Below are 16,013 nucleotides of genomic sequence, written 5' to 3' on the forward strand. Positions count from 1 at the left end.
GAGAATGGGTTGGAGGAAGGAGACAGGAAGACCAATCGGGAGGCAGGTGCATTTCTCCAGCCCTTCGGACCAGCCGAAGTGGTAGCGGTGTGGGTGGAGAGATTTAGGGCTCGCGACCAACAGAGCAGGGACTGCAGCGAGCGAGGGCGAAGAGAGGGCCGAGCTATGGATGGTTCTCAGGTCCCTCGGTCTGATGTGGAATCTGTGGAATCGAGGAAGAGGCTGAGAGACCGTTTAAGTGCTGGCACTTCAGGGAGCCGGCTTCAGTAATCTGGGTGATACCCCCACCACGGAACACAGTAGAAAGAGAAAACTGAATGCCCAGGTGACGGTCATGGGCTCCGGAGGAGGGCGGAACAAAAGGCTGCTGCTTCTCTCCTCTTTTTTCCCCACTGTTCCCTCGATCCTTTACAACGCCATTCACTCAAAAATGGCTCCCCCACCGCCGCTGAACTCCGGGTCCCCATGCAGAACCGCCCCACCCCGCGGGGCCCGTTTTATTTCTTACAGTTCCATGATGTAGACTCCAAAGTCCACACTCCCCAGATGTTCCTCGGATGCCCCCTCCAGCCTTCCTTCTTCCAGGATCTTCGTTTTGTCCGAAATGTGTATTCCTTCTATTTCTGCCCCTGGAAATTCTAACAGCTCTCTCTCTCTCACAAAACATCCATGGATTAGTTGTACTTGTTTTTCGAACACATATTAAAATAAAATCGTATGGTCAAAATACATGCGTATATTATTCTGTGTTACCTAAAATAATCTCACATTTCCTCCGTGGCATGGCTACCATTTTGGAAAATATTGCCTTAAACTGCTTATTCTATTTGCTTTTCTTCGTTATTACTTACAGATTTGTTTTATTTCCCCTGCTAAACATTCAACTCCAGACAGCAGCAGATAATAGCTTTCTTATTTTGGGGGTCCTGAAGCCTCTAGCAAAAACACCTCGGAGGTTTACTAATAAATAAATATTTCTATTTACTTTTTAATTTTAATTTTTTTTTAACTTAAGTATAATTGGCATAGAATAGCATATTAGTTTCAGGTGAGCAAACATTTTAAAATCAATAAACCATCAGGCACTGTACCTAATAGCTAGGGGTAAAAATAAGATCAGCAATAAAGTCCGCTATATATTTTTGAAGACTGTGTTTTAGAGCAGTTTTAAGTTTACAGCAAAAAAGATTTCCCGTCTTCCCCCTCCCCACATGTTACTAACAGTAGGCTTTCAGAGAATGAGAAACTTATCTCTTTCTTCCTAAACGCTCTGCCTTCCAGCGAATTCTCCAGTCAAAGAGAATTTGACAAAGACAGACGGAAAGGATGAGAGAAGAAGGGCCTTGGTCACACAGGAAAATGGAAGCACTTGTGTTTACACGAATCCGGACAGAATCCGTTAACACAGAATATCTTTCGTTTGCTAACAAATCCGACCTGACCTCATTAAGGTGTTTACACCTACCTGCCCGGCCTCATCTTGGGGTGCTACGGCCTACAGTAGTTGCTCCTGTTGTCAGTGCCTTCTCCCAGAGTCACAAAGGCCCCCAGAGTGACAGGGGCTGCTGGGAGCCCTCACAAAAAAGCCGGGGTGAGTCATCCGGATGCTTATGCTCTGCCGTTCCTGCCAAGAACACGGACTTCATCTCCGAGGGCCTCTCTCTCAGATTAATGTGGGAGCTAAGTGTAGATGTTTGATAGAAACACGTGTCCGTTAGAAGTTAGGAGACCAGCAAGTGAGGAGCAAAGCGGCCGGAGAATGACACCGGAAAGGTGGTTTGGGAACCTTGCGAACTAATCCAAGAAATGTGACCTTTCACGGAGGGCAGAGGTGATAAACTCAAAATCCCACAGAGACCCAGGCCCGTGAATGAGCGAAGCTGGCCAGGTAAGAGGGAGTGGTGGGGGCTGTGGCCAAACAGAGACTCCTTGGCCTGTCTAAAGGGGGCAGCTGTCCTTGGCTCCAGCTGATTGTTGCTACATGGGATCGTTGGCCAGATCCTCCCGTCTCCCACAAGAAGCTGGAAATACAGGTTTTTATAGGACGGTCCCAGTTCTTTGAAACATGTGGGCCAAATCAAACTGATTTTTGAACCCGGTATGGCTCTCAGGCCGTATAGCTAGCTATCGCCCTGGCAGATCGAAGGATGCTAACGATGGCTTTTAAGCGCAAAAGAAAGGATATGACACATGTACTTTAAAAAATCACACTGTAGTGTGGAAGAGGAATTACAAGAAACAGACTAGAAAAAAAGGAAGCCGACAGTTCTGAACAGCTGGGAGGTGACAGCGGTTGGCGCGAGGGCAGGGGCCGTGGGGGGTGGTGTGGGGCTGACTGGGGGGGGAGGGTTTAGCTTCCCTCGGCATCTGGAAGGAGGGGTGCATTCTTCCCATGCACAGCTCGCCCTCACTCCCCTCCCAAACTGAAAGGCCTGGGCACCCGCGGTTATCTTAGACAGAGGTGCCACGGCCAACTGCCCCCCCCCCCCAATCCTCATTCGCCCCCCACAAATGGGCTCGGCGCATAATGAAAATGAAAAACACGTATGTCACGGTGTCTGGCTCCTTCGAGCAGCCAGTGGGAAGCTCGGAGCCAAACCCTCTTGCGCGTTCAGCAGAGGGAGGGACTGGCTCCCACGGAGGCCGTTCCGTGGAGACAGACACATGAAAGTGACTTCCAATCCATGTCACGGTCCCTCCGGTTATGCAACTAGTCACTCGGGTCCAAGGAAGGAGGCAAAGGGCAGGAAGGTACGAATGGAGGGCAGGGAAGGCGGACTCACTTCAGAGAACTTTTTGCACACCCGAGGAGTGAGGTTTTCACAACCCTTTTTTTCCCCGCAGACCCTCCCAATTTTTGAGGGCTGTATCTGTGGGCGTGGGCACAGGAAACGGCTCTGAGCCGCCGGCCTCTGGCACCGCCCGGGAGCGCCCCATGGGATGGGGGACAGGACGGGGCAGTCAGGCAAAGGTTAGGGAGAAAAGCAACACAGAGGTCCAGATTGGCTCCAGGAAATGTTTGTATTTCTCCTCTGGGAGGGAGGACAAACAAACTCTTTTCGAGCCTTCTGGGCAGCGTCGCGAGCTCTCCGGCACAGAGGCAGTCTGCCGAGGAAGAGCGAGGCTGGCCATCAAAATCGTTCTGGGGCCGGACGCAGCCACTGCCCTGCAGCATGAATCTCATTGGACCTGCCGGCCGCTTCGCAGGAATGACCACTTGCCTGAAGCGACATGCATTTCCAAGCCTCGCGGCGCCGCAGACTCGGGCTCCCGGGAAGACCTGCCGCTGGTGACCCGGGGTCCTGAGAGAGGATTTCCCTGAGTCGCTCATTTTCCGGCCGGAGCTGCCGCTCTCCCAGCGAGCGGCAGCGGCGGCCGCATCCACCCACATGTGTGGTCAGTACCCGCACCTCGGGGTGAAGAAAGAACTTCGCAGCCGGGCGAGCGGCAGCTTTCAGATCAACATCCGCGCGTCCGCGGGGACCCCGGGGCGGACGAAGCGTTTGTCCTCTGGCCGCAATGGACAACGGCTCATGCTGCCTCATCGAAGGGGGCCCCATCGCCCAGGTGATGCCGCCGCTGCTGATCCTGGCCTTCGTGCTCGGCGCCCTGGGCAATGGCATCGCCTTGTGTGGTTTCTGCTTTCACATGAAGACCTGGAAGCCGAGCACTATTTACCTTTTCAACTTGGCCGTGGCTGACTTCCTCCTCATGATCTGCCTGCCCTTTCGGACAGACTACTATCGCAGGGACAGACAATGGGCCTTTGAGGACGTTCCCTGCAGGGTGGTACTCTTCATGCTGGCCATGAACAGGGCCGGGAGCATTGCGTTCCTTACGCTGGTGGCGGTGGACAGGTATTTCAAAGTGGTCCACCCGCACCACGTGGTGAACGCCATCTCCAACCGGACCGCGGCCGGCATCGCCTGCGCCCTTTGGACCGTGGTGATCCTGGGCACTCTGCACCTTTTGATGGAGAACCACCTGTGCGTGCAGGAGGAGGCCGTGTCCTGTGAGAGCTTCATCATGGAGTCGGCCAACGGCTGGCACGACATCATGTTCCAGCTGGAGTTCTTCCTGCCCCTCGCCATCATCTTGTTTTGCTCCTTCAAGATTATCTGGAGCCTGAAGCAGAGGCGGCAGCTGGCCAGGCAGACCCGGATGAAGAAGGCCACCCGCTTTATCATGGTGGTGGCGGCCGTGTTCATCACGTGCTACCTGCCCAGCGTGTCGGCCAGACTCTATTTCCTCGGGACGATGCCCTCGAGCGTCTGCGACCGCTCGGTCCACGTCGCCCTCCACGTCACCCTCAGCTTCACCTACATGAACAGCATGCTGGACCCCCTGGTGTATTATTTTTCAAGCCCCTCGTTCCCCAAATTTTACACCAAGCTCAAAATCTGCAGTTTGAGATCCAGGCGCCCGGGACGCTCTAAGGCACAGAGGCCGGAAGAGATGCCAATTTCAAACCTCTGTCGCAAGAGTTGCACCAGTGTGACAAACAGCTTGCACAGCCAGCCCGATGTGCTGTGGGACCTACAAGTGCGTTGAACCGGCACTAAGACAGACGGACCAAACAGAGGACAGGTTGGCGACTCAGAAATAATTCGTGCTCTGGGTGGGCGGCTTTGAAGACGCGGCCCTTTCTTAGCCGCGACCCCCTCCCTCCGTCGGAAACAAAGGTCAGGGCACTATGCGTTTTTGGAGGGTCCCAGTGGACAAGGGAGGCGGTTGCATTTCTATGATCCGATTACGATGGTAGGGGACGATATGTGCATGTAATGGGGACGTGTGTGTGCTGGGTGGCAGGGCGGGGGTGGGGGGAGCGCTTCGGAAGGGCCCAGCTCCTGTGTAATTTTAAACGGCTGAGTAAACAGGTACACGTGTTTAAATCCGTCATGTTCTCTCCCCCGGGGAGTCAGTGAACTTAATGACTTATCGATATTTCCTGTCGGCTAACCTTAAATCATTACTTGTCTTGGAAAATAGAAGCTGGGCTAAGTCGATACTTTTATTGCAGGCTGAGCGAGGCTCTTTAGATTGGAATGTCTTGATTCTGATGATTTTTATCTTCAACCCCCCGTTCATTTCTTGGCTTCTCAGTAGCCCGAGAAGAATGACAGCAAAACAATCTGCTCTGACCTTCTCTGAGCTCTGTGTTTTTCTGCAAGTCCTTGCGTTTCGCAGAACATGCTGAGGGATATGTTTACCCGCCCTGATTTTTCCAGCGAGAGCTGAGTGCTTGAAAAAAGAAATCTCTTTGGCCTCTGGGAAATGCTGAGTCCAGCACAATCGCTTTTACCTGCTTTTATGTGACTGTGAGTTCATATTATCCCCTCGTTCATTCTCCACGTATTTACTGAATTCATATTCTGTGCCAGGCGCTGTGCTACGTCCTTGTTACCTGGAAGGTTATTAGTCAACTCTTATACGACAGCAAAGTTTTTTTTTTTTTGGGGGGGGGTGGGGGATGGGGATGCGAACAGGTTAATAACCTTCCCCTTTTCAATGAAGATAGTTTCTAGACCAGTTTCTGCAAATGCTAGTGATTTCCTCTCACTGCTGGATTCCACCTAAGGGTGGAAAGGGGAAGTGTACCTGGAACCCTCAAAACCAGATGATTCTATGAAATGACAGGCTGGCCTGCCTCAGATTAGAGCCAGAGCCGACCTTGTCGTTTTCTGAGCCTTCATTTACACCTTCTCAGATTCCCAGGGTACTCTGTGCACTAAAGGACCTTACCAGCGTTCAGTGTTTGGGCTTCACAATCCCCTCGGAGGGCATCCTCAACATTTCCTTTTTCAGAGGCACTGCACAGCGTAGGGATGAGAAGTGTGGGCCATAGACGGTCAGATGACTCTAGTCTGAATCCCGGCTTACTAGACGTGTGATTCAGAATCTGGTTTTATTTAACCATGTTTAGTTTTTACTTCCTCACCTGCCAAACAGGTGTAACAATAACATCGACTTCAAAAGGTCGTTGCGCGGATTCAACTAACACAGGATCCTGAAGCCAGGATTCTTATCAGCATCAAAGAACCCCATATCTTCCTGATAGAAATCTGTGAAAACACACTTCTGCTTTTCTACTTTTCATTCTAATTCTTTCCTGGGCTCCTTTGTTGCTTCATCTTAATAAAAATGGGTTCCTACAGCAAGTTTGTTGTTTCGTCTGTGACCCTCCTTTAAATGACTCTCTGATTTGTAAGACTGTATGTTCCAAAGAAAAAAGTCTAAAAACTCCAGGAGCTCGCGGTAGGCAGAGGTGCTCACTAAAAACAGCACAAACAACAACAACAAAAAGACAAATCAAAACAAAACCCCCAACACAGTCTTGCCTTTGCTTTCCTTTTTAAATTCACAGAATGTGACAGAACTAACTTTCATCAAGAAGTGTTCTTCAGAAACTCTAAGGAAGAGAGGTAATAGCTTTGTTGGTAAAGCTTCCTCTAAACTACCTGGAACAGAAAACGTGTAACTGATTTAGGAAAAAAATGTTTCCTCTTCCTCAGGGTCTTCCAGGAAAAGTTACATAAAAGCTAAAAGGGATATGAAACCATATATTCTACAGAAATTGTATGGAAAAAATAAGAGGAATATTTTATTGATGCTGACAGTGTAAAAGGTTCAGTTCTGGTCTCCTCTCAAAATGGGTTTTCTTACCTCTTCTTAAAAGTGAAATGGTTAAGATGGGGTCTGAAGTCACCGGAGTGCAGGGGCTGCTTAGACAGGATTAGAACTCTGGGTCACAAGGGGGTCAACCAATTGTTCTTAAAGGTTCTACAGCAAAGTGAGCAAAGCGAGTTGTGATGCCTGGTCTCAACCTGCCCACCCTCTGGGTCATCTAACCCACAGCGGTTTCCAGTACGTCTCAAGGCCCCATCATCACAGCGAATGCATAGAACGCTTCGGGACTAGTTCCATAATTCGCAGGGCCCGGTGCAAAATGAAAATGCGCTTGATTTTCATTTTCGATGCTTTTCGATGTTCAAAGAGCATTAAGAATTTCAAAGTGGCGACCGCAGAGCATTAAACTAAACACCCTTCCGGGTTCGTCCCTGAAGCCGGGAACCTGAAGTCTCTGTCTCTGTCTATCTCTACCTATAGGTTGAGACGGAATAAACAGACGGGCCCCCATATGGGCCTCATCTACATTCGGCTTCCAGTGATGATACAGTAGAAGTGGGAAGTAGTCAATATTTTATTCCTTGTGAAGATTCATTCATTCACTCATTCATTCATTCATTCCCTCTTTCGAGGAACATTATTAGGCACCAGCTCTGTACCAGACAAGGTAGAAACACAACGAAAAACACAGCCCCTGACCGCCCTATTGTAGAAACCAAGGGACAAATAAAACGACCACTCAGGGGAGCTGCCCGGAAAGTGGGCGACAGAGGGTTCTACGGGAGAACCCCGGGGCCCTTAATCCTGGCTTGGGGTGGGGGGCGGGGGTGGGAGAAGGCTTCTCAGAGGAAGTGACTCATGAACTTAGTCCTGAAGGATGGACAGGAGGCAACCAGGTGACTCACTGGGGAAAGGTATCCCAGTTAGAGAGCGCGGAGTGGGAACCGCAAGGAAATCAACGAGACGGGAATGAAAACCCAGGCTGGGCTGGGACGGGCTGGTCGGAGGTGAAGCCACGAGCCCCCGGGGAGAGGTCTTTTCACAGCCCTTCCGGGAGGAAGATTCATGGATCGCTTTTCAGATTCCCTTCTGATAAGAAAAAGCTTTCAATTTCTTTAATCACAGAAGGCATATACGCATTTCTGCTTAAAATTCAAAGAATTGCAAATCTATAAAGTGAGAAGTAAACGTGTTCTTTTCATTTTTCTTAATCTCATATCCTAGAGGTGACGACTTTTAACATTCGGGATATAGACACACTTGCCCCCAAAGAATGAATCGTTTTGTTTTGCTAGAGCAGGATATACATATATGTGTATATGTAGTAAAGATTCCTATATATAGTTTCGCAAGGTATTTAATCATAGTTTCCTACTTCAGAACAGAGGTCAAGCTCACTGTTTTGAACTACATTTCATTGTATATACAAAGCACATATAATTAACCAATGGCCTTTTAGTGAACATATAAAAGTTGCCTCTATTGCCATCATGCTATGGTGATTATTCTGAATGATACGTCTCTGGGCACATGGGCCAGAGTTTTTGGAAGCTGGAGCCTTAGACACAGACTTGTTGGGTCAGAGGACAGGTATGGTGAGCGAGGCAGTGTGAGCAGTGGCTGAGAGCATAGCCCTGGGGCCAGACCGTCTGGACTCAAACCTTATCTACTTACCAGCTGCGCGATCTCCAGCAAGTTACTCAACCTCTCTCAATGCTCTACTTTCCTTGTCTGTAAAATGAGGACAAGAATAGTATCTGCCCCAAAGGGTGGTCGTGAGCACTGAATGAGTTTAGATGTATAAAGCACCTATAATAGTGCCTAGCATAGAGTAAGCACTATTTCTATTAGCTTTTATTATTGTCTTATATTAGCTCTTATAACCTTTACATGTGCCACCAAATTGCCCAACAAAAAGCCTGAATAACTTATGCTCCCATCGACAGTAAATGAGAAGTTTTCTTCCACAATCTTGCTGACAAGATCTTACTTCTTTTGCTTGTATAATAAGCATTTTTGTTTCTTCTTCTTGTAAAAACAAAAACATTTTACTTCTTTAAAGTGATGAAGTCCAATTTAGCAATTTTGTTGTTGTTCTTGTTTGGTGTACCTAGGAAGGCTTTGCCTAAGCCAACATCATGAAAAATTCCAAAAATTTGATGTCTTAAATTTAGGTCTGTGATTTATTTGAGTTAATTTTTTATGTGCAATGCAAGGAAGGGGACCAACTTCATTCTTTTGCACGTGGCTCTCTGGTTGTCTCAGCATCATTTATTAAAAAAGCAATTCTGTCCGCCATTGATTTGTCTGAGTGCCCTTTTAACAGTCAGCTGACCGTGAGCGTAAGGGGCTGCTTCTGGACTCTCGGATCCAGCTCTGTTGACCTATATGTCCACCCTTATGCCGGGACCGCACTGTCTTGGTTACTGTAGATTTGCAGCAAGTTTTAAAATCATGATGTGTGAGTTTTTTTACTTTGTTTCTCTTTTTCAAGATTATTTGGTTAAATAATCAAATGTTAGGTTTTCGACGCCGAGAAGTTTTGCTCGTGCGTCTTTGGAAGCCCTGTGTAGCCTTGTAAGGCACCTGGCCTACCCCGTGGAAAGGACAGGTGCAGAGACCACGCGTAGATGCCACAGAGAGATGCCACATAGACACGAGACGACGTGGAGGGGCAGAGGTGCCCAGATGTCCTGCTCGAATCGAGCTGCCACCTGAGACACCCCCGGATGAGAGCCGCTCAGTTGAGCCCGGCCAACCCGCACAGCCATGAGAGCAAAGACAGAGTTCAAAGACAAATAGTGAATTACTTAACCTCTATCAGCCTCAGTTTTCGGATATGTAAAATGGGGAAGATGGTAATATTAACATATCGCTCCCAGGGTTTTTGTGAGGATTAAATAAGGTCACGTATACTAATGCCTGGCATAAACCAAACTGTTGATAAATGGTAGCTTTTTTTTTTTTTTTAAATGTTTCCATCCAGTGCAGTGGCACACATTCAAGCTGTGATGCGATAACCAGGCACGGAGTTTCGTTCGATTGCGAAAGTCATAGATTTTAAGTGACGTTTCCACAAAACTCTGGAATCACTGTCTTCGCTGTTGATTCATTCTAATGAGTTTCTGTACAACTCATGTGATAGTAAGAAAAAAAATAAACACATAAGGGGAACACACATGCAGGACAGAACATGCCCTGGTGTGGTGGGAAGAACGGGAATCCCAGCATCCCAGGTGGCGGGAATTTACGTGAGTAGGCGTGAACTTCGGTTTAGGATTATGGAATGTGAAGCTGGAGAGAAGTGTGAAGATTCTCTAATCCCTCAGTTCACATATGAGAAAGCGGAGGGGTGAGGAGGTTTCACAGCTAGTTAATAAGGGAACAGGACAGGCGACCGGCCTCTCCAGTTCTTCCTTTTTTTTTTCAAATTTAACAATATTCGTTGTTGTTCTTTTCTAATTTTGTCTATCACTATTATTTTTTAAAAATGTATATATTATAAAATTGTAAAATTTAGAAAGGGAGGGTCCTTTGCAAATTTTAGTTCCCAGAAATGACTTTTTCAAAAATAACTCTTGTTCATGACTTTCAGAGAAAGAGGACCCTTAGGAATATCATTGACAAGTTCGTGTTTGTCCGAAAAGGAAACATGATATTCACTGGCAGCAAGGGTGGGAAACAAATACCAGTTGTTTCACTAGAGCCTTAAGACACCCACATAATGTGACCTAAATCCAGCGAAGCTTTATAGATGAGGCAATCACAGTAAGAGGCAATGCAGGAACTGGATAGGGACTTTGAAGCCAGCGCCAGATCCACACTCAAGCTCTGCCCTTAGGAGCCCAGTAGCCTTGAATACACGAAAAACCTCTCTGAGCTCCTTGTTCCTCATTTGGAAACCTGAATCAGGAATAGGTAAAACAAGATAATGTATTTAAAGCACCGCGCGTGGGGTCTGACGCACTGGGGCTCTCTGGACCGCGGGTGCCAACATTAACTTCATCATCACCTTCATCATCGCGTACGTCAGGTTCCTATGGGAGTTTAATATTAGATCACCTTGACTAATTCACTGTCAAGAGTCTACAAACCTCTATTACTGATCCTGGGCATGCAACTAAAAAAAAACAAATTTCCTGTTTCTAACCCAAAGTCGAAGCAACACAATTTAGAAACCTCTAGTAAAGCAAGAATTCAACAGACCAAAATATCGTGGGGTAGAAATGTTCTGTGGCGTTCCACCCAATCAGACTGAGAAGCAAAGAAATGATGTGCAAAATGGCAGAGTTCAAAGTCCTCTTAGGTCCCCTCGCTCTAGGTTTAATTTTCCAAAAATGGGGGCTTTGAAAATATCACATGCTTAGTGGGGGAGGCGGTGGGCAAGGAGACGAAGGGGGCACGAACTCTGCATTTTCTGCTCAACTTGGCCGTGCCTCTAAAACTGCTCTAAAAAATAAAGCTTATTAATTCGAAAATACTTAGACAAATATCACTTGAGCATGGAAGCATGTCAAAATCTAACACAAACAAGCAAAAACCCAAACTCACTGTGACATGCTACCAACAATCCAAACCGGGGTCAAGTTTTCAAACATCTATGGAATTTTATGCTGTTCTCAAGTAGCTTTTTTTTTTTTTTTTTTTTTCCCTTTTTCTTTCCCTAACTGGAGATTAATTGCAGAGTTCTGGTGCGGAAAAACAATCCATGTTTGTACAGGGAAGAGGGCATGCAACACATCCGTCCTCATAAAATAGACGATCACTTTCTTCTCGGCCTTTCCGAAAGAAATCGCACGCCTGCTGTTTCCTAAATCGTACACATGCTAAGAATTCATGCTCATTTCTGGAAAATCCTGCTGTTTGGCACAGGACGTTGCCACTGCTGCTGCCATTTTGTTAACTGCGTAAACCGACCACACAACGGTGAATGAATTCGCCAGTGCTCAGTCCTTTGTGCATTCCAGAGGGATGCCCTCCACATTTTAGAATTTGTAAGTGACGGTCGGCTCGCCTAAACTTATCCTTTATAATTAGAAAAGTTTGCAGGTTCCTATCCGCCCAGGGGATTTTTATTGCTTGTTCATGCAAACAGTAGCTTGCATAAGAGTCTTGCTGGCCTTTTTTTTTCTTTTTTTTTTTTTAAGCAGTTTCGTAGTTTCCTGGTAACCATTCAGTCATCTGTTTCGACACCCTGACATGACATAAAGGCGATGCTGACCCACACGTCCGCCACACAGACACACACCTCTCTCCCTGAGCGTTCACCAGCCGAGGTGCTCCCGGGGCCCGGCTCGGCGCACTGATGAACCCGCATCCCCAGCAAACTCATTTTCTGTTGATACACAACAAGAGCTGCTGCGTGTTCCGGGATGACTTCATTGCCAAGGTCCTGCCGCCGGTGCTGGTGCTGGAGTTTATATTCGGGCTCCTGGGCAATGGCCTGGCGCTGTGGATTTTCTCCTTCCACCTCAAGTCCTGGAAATCCAGCCAGATCTTCCTGTTCAACTTGGCCGTGGCTGACTTTCTCCTGATCATCTGCCTGCCGTTCCTGACGGATAACTATATAAAGAAGTGGGACTGGAAGTTCGGGGACATCCCCTGTCGGCTGATGCTGTTCATGATGGCCATGAACCGCCAAGGCAGCATCATCTTCCTCACGGTGGTGGCCGTGGACAGGTACTTCCGGGTGGTCCATCCCCACCATGCTCTGAACAAGATCTCTAACCGGATGGCGGCCATCATCTCCTGCTGCCTGTGGGTCCTCACCATCGGCCTGATGGTTCCCCTCCTATACAACAATATGCTGATCGAGAATCACGGAGCAAAATTGTGTGGCAGTTTCAGCATCTGCCACGCCTTCAGGTGGCACGACGCCATGTTCCTCCTGGAGTTCTTCCTGCCCCTGGGCATCATCCTGTACTGCTCGGTCAGAATCGTCTGGAGCCTACGGCAGAGACAAATGGACAGACATGCCAAGATCAAAAGGGCCATCAACTTCATCATGGTGGTGGCCGTTGTCTTCATCATCTGCTTCCTGCCCAGTGTGGCCGTGCGCATGCGCATTTTCTGGCTCCTTCACACCATGGGCACCAAGGACTGCGACATCTACAGCTCGGCCGACCTGGCGTTTTTCATCACCCTCAGCCTCACCTACATGAACAGCATGCTCGACCCTTTGGTGTACTACTTCTCCAGCCCGTCCTTCCCCAACTTCTTCTCCACGTTGATCAACCGCTATCTCCAGAGGAAGGCTCCGGAGGAGCCGGACAATAATAACCGGAGCACGAGCGTCGAGCTCACGGGGGATCTGAGCGCTGCCAGGAGTGTTTCGGGGGCGTTGATGGCCAACCCCAGCGAGCCCTGGAGCCCCTCTTACCTGACTCCGACGGCTCGTTAAATAACCAAGTAGGGAGACTGTCACCGAGATTTCTAGAGAAACAGTTTGGCTGGTGCGCACAGCAACATCATTAGACTTGGCCTGAGGTTTCCTGAAACTTCCAGATTCAGAGAATCCGATTTAGAGAAGCCGTGTGGCGGAGCGGGCCCCGCGGCCGTGGTGTCCCCAAGGACACCCTGGAGGAGCGGAGAGCCAAGTGTCTGTGCATCTGATAATTCTGCTCCATCTCAGACACTTGCAGAAGTGAAGACGGCAAAACTATCCATGTTTCTGCCCGGTGGAGTTGGAGCCACAGGGACAGCCACCAGCACCTGGCGGTCACGGGTCCCTTCCCTTCGCCTGCCTGAGACTTGGATGCTTCTCAGCTCCTGGGGCCATAGCAACCCTGTTCATGGCTCCGGCTGGAGGAAGGAGAGCCAAGGGACTGGAGGGAGTTCCGGCCCTGGACGGAGCGCGGGCAGCGTTACGCAAGCCGGCAGATCACCTGGGTTCCGTGGGACCGGTTTGTCTTTAGCAGAAACGAACTAGACAAAGGGACTCGTGAACTCGGGTTAATGTCTCAGTTTGCAGTGGTGCTAAGAAGGGGATTAGGCCGAAAAGGTACTGAGCCAAAAGGTGTGACTGAGAGCAAGGAAAAGGCATTTGTGCTACAACCTGCAAAGAATCCATTCCCTTTCTTGTTTGCACTCTTCGAAGGTTGGGCAGAGATAAGGCTTCAGGGAAAAGAGCTGCTTACCACCTGTTTGCTTTTATCATTAAAAGAGAAATGCTGCCCAGCACTTAGAGGGGAAAGATTACTCCTGCTTCATTTGCTTATATTTCTGTACTTATGAGAAATCTACCACTTCAATAAACTGATATGAGACGCACAGTCTGGTGTTGCATGTGTCTGGGTGACGGTTCACGAAAATGGACTTCTTACTTAAGCAGAGACCTTTATGGGTTGTGAACTGTGTCCTAGTAGAAAAACATCATCCACCGTAAAGTAAAAAACTACGCGAATACTCAGCTGCATCGTGAGACGGTTAAGTCAAAATTCTGTGTGCATTGGGACCAGGATGGGACGGAGCATGGGACAAACGTTTAATTTGGAAGGGTCATTCCAGACAGAATTGCAAGAGCACTCTCCATTTTATTTAGATTTTTTTGTGACTCCGGCTAGTCTATTTGTGTATTAAAAAAGGAATCCGGTCGCACTGGAATTTTTGCATAGAGGGGGAAGAAAGAACGTCCTATGGAGTAGTTTCAGTTCCCAATTCTGGGATGGAAAGGGGATATTCTGGTTTGAGTCTGTGATCTGTCCAAGTTTCTGTTATGCTTTCATTTCTGGCTTCTGTCACTCCTTGATTCTTCAGCAAGACGAGGCTTGCTTTGACATTCTGACTTGGATACAGATAAGAAATGTAGATACTCAGACTCTCGGTCGCAGCGGAAGGGCAGTAAATGAAGGCAGGTAGCTGTCCCTGAATTTCTTAAATACTTTCAGAGCGCTTTGCTTGTCTGGTTCCACACTCAGCGCCTGGAGGTAGGAAGTTAAAAGCAGAGGTCCCCAACTCAAAGAGGAGGACATGGCGGAGATGAGCTCAGAAGAAAGCAGGGCTTCCCTAGCAGGGTGCCTGAGTCAGCAAGGAAACCAGTTGTGAAATTCCAAGCTACTCAAAACTAACAACTCACATTCATTCATTTGTTCATGCATTCTATCAGCTTTTGGGAATTAAGCACCAACTAGGAGCCAGACACTGGTGGAAACAGGACAAGCAACGAAGTGCCACCATCCTCATTCAGGGCGCTGAGGCACACCGGAAAGAAGTATGCAAAGGAACGGAAAGGGAGCTCGGGATGGCTGTGCGTATTCAGAAGACAGCAAAGCTGGGCCGTGGGCAGACAGGGAGTGACGTGGGGTAACCGGGAAGGTCTCTAGGAGGAAGCGACCTTGAGGTGAGCCGTGAAGGAGCAGACAGAGCACACGGTGCAACAATCCGGGACAAGGGCATGGTCCCGGGCAGAGGGACTAGGAAGTGCAGAGGCCCTGAGGTGAGAACGAGTCTGTCCGCAAGCCCATTCGTTTCCTAGGGCTGCCTCGACCAGTACCACAGACATGGCAGCTTAACACAGCAGAAGTGTCTCCTCTCTCAGTCCTGGAGGCCAGAGGTCCGAATCAAGGTGTCGCCAGGGCTGGTTCCTTCTGGGGGCTCCGAGGGAGAATCTGTTCCACGCCCCTCTCCCAGATGCTGGTGGCTTTCGGCAATCTTGGCGTTCCCTGTCTTGAAGATGCATCCCTCCAGGATTTGCCTCCATCTTCACATGGCCTTTTCCTCTCACTGTGTGTTATCTCCTTTCCCGTCTCTTAGAAGGATACTTTACGCTGGATTTAGGGAAAGACAGTGGTGGCCGTAGGAGGTAAGGTCACGGTCCTCCACCCCAGCTTTTACCCATGAATGTGACTCAGTGTCTGTCAGGTCAGATGCTCTCAGAATCTGATCCATCTCAAGATACTCTTTATAAAAGGTCATAAAGGCAGCAGTCACATGGCAGCTGGATAAAGGGTATTTTTAAACTATTGTTTGTGTAAAAACATGCTCTCTGCCAGGTGTTCCTCAGATAACATTTCAGATCATCTGTTTTGCTCATTTAAACAGCATGAAAGTTTGGGCTTTTACCAGAGTCGATCTCAATTCTCTCGCTTCCAAAATTTCTGCCATGTTGTAAAACTATGGGCCCGGGAAAATGCAGAGGTCATGGGTCGACCCTCGAGAAGCAGTTCCGTTCACAATGCTCCAAACCCATCCAGATATAGACCACCAGATGTGACTCCTAGAGCCCCTCAGGAGGTGTTCTGGAGAAGAAAAGTCTTCATTATTTTTCGTATTGCTTAATAAACTCAGGGGAAAGAAAGACTTTTCGACAGGCTTAGCTGTGGCGAGTACCTGCCCAGGAAGTTCTGCTCACTAAGTGTCGTGTCTTTTATGATGAATGAAACAGGACT

General features: G+C 48.4%; 2 protein-coding genes across 2 annotated transcripts; both read left to right on the forward strand.

The window, feature by feature from the left end:
• The first annotated feature begins 1,716 nt into the window (after nucleotides 1-1,716).
• Nucleotides 1,717-15,372, forward strand: HCAR2 (hydroxycarboxylic acid receptor 2). Its single transcript, XM_016153778.2, has 2 exons — nucleotides 1,717-1,888; nucleotides 11,301-15,372. Exon 2 carries the CDS (start codon nucleotides 11,933-11,935, stop codon nucleotides 13,025-13,027), a length of 1,095 nt encoding a protein of 364 aa, XP_016009264.2. The 5' UTR covers nucleotides 1,717-1,888; nucleotides 11,301-11,932; the 3' UTR covers nucleotides 13,028-15,372.
• Nucleotides 2,633-5,597, forward strand: HCAR1 (hydroxycarboxylic acid receptor 1). The gene has a single exon (XM_016153779.2). The coding sequence runs from the start codon at nucleotides 3,520-3,522 to the stop codon at nucleotides 4,549-4,551; it is 1,032 nt and encodes a 343-aa protein (XP_016009265.1). The 5' UTR covers nucleotides 2,633-3,519; the 3' UTR covers nucleotides 4,552-5,597.
• Nucleotides 15,373-16,013: the final 641 nt, after the last annotated feature.

This window comes from Rousettus aegyptiacus, unplaced genomic scaffold (genome assembly GCF_014176215.1).
Source record: "Rousettus aegyptiacus isolate mRouAeg1 unplaced genomic scaffold, mRouAeg1.p scaffold_m13_p_5, whole genome shotgun sequence".
Classification (NCBI taxonomy): domain Eukaryota; kingdom Metazoa; phylum Chordata; class Mammalia; order Chiroptera; family Pteropodidae; genus Rousettus; species Rousettus aegyptiacus.

Excerpts from the sequence above, each read along its gene's own strand:
- HCAR1 (XM_016153779.2), top strand. The coding sequence starts at position 3,520 with ATGGACAACGGCTCATGCTGCCTCATCGAAGGGGGCCCCATCGCCCAG.
- HCAR2 (XM_016153778.2), top strand. The coding sequence starts at position 11,933 with ATGAACCCGCATCCCCAGCAAACTCATTTTCTGTTGATACACAACAAG.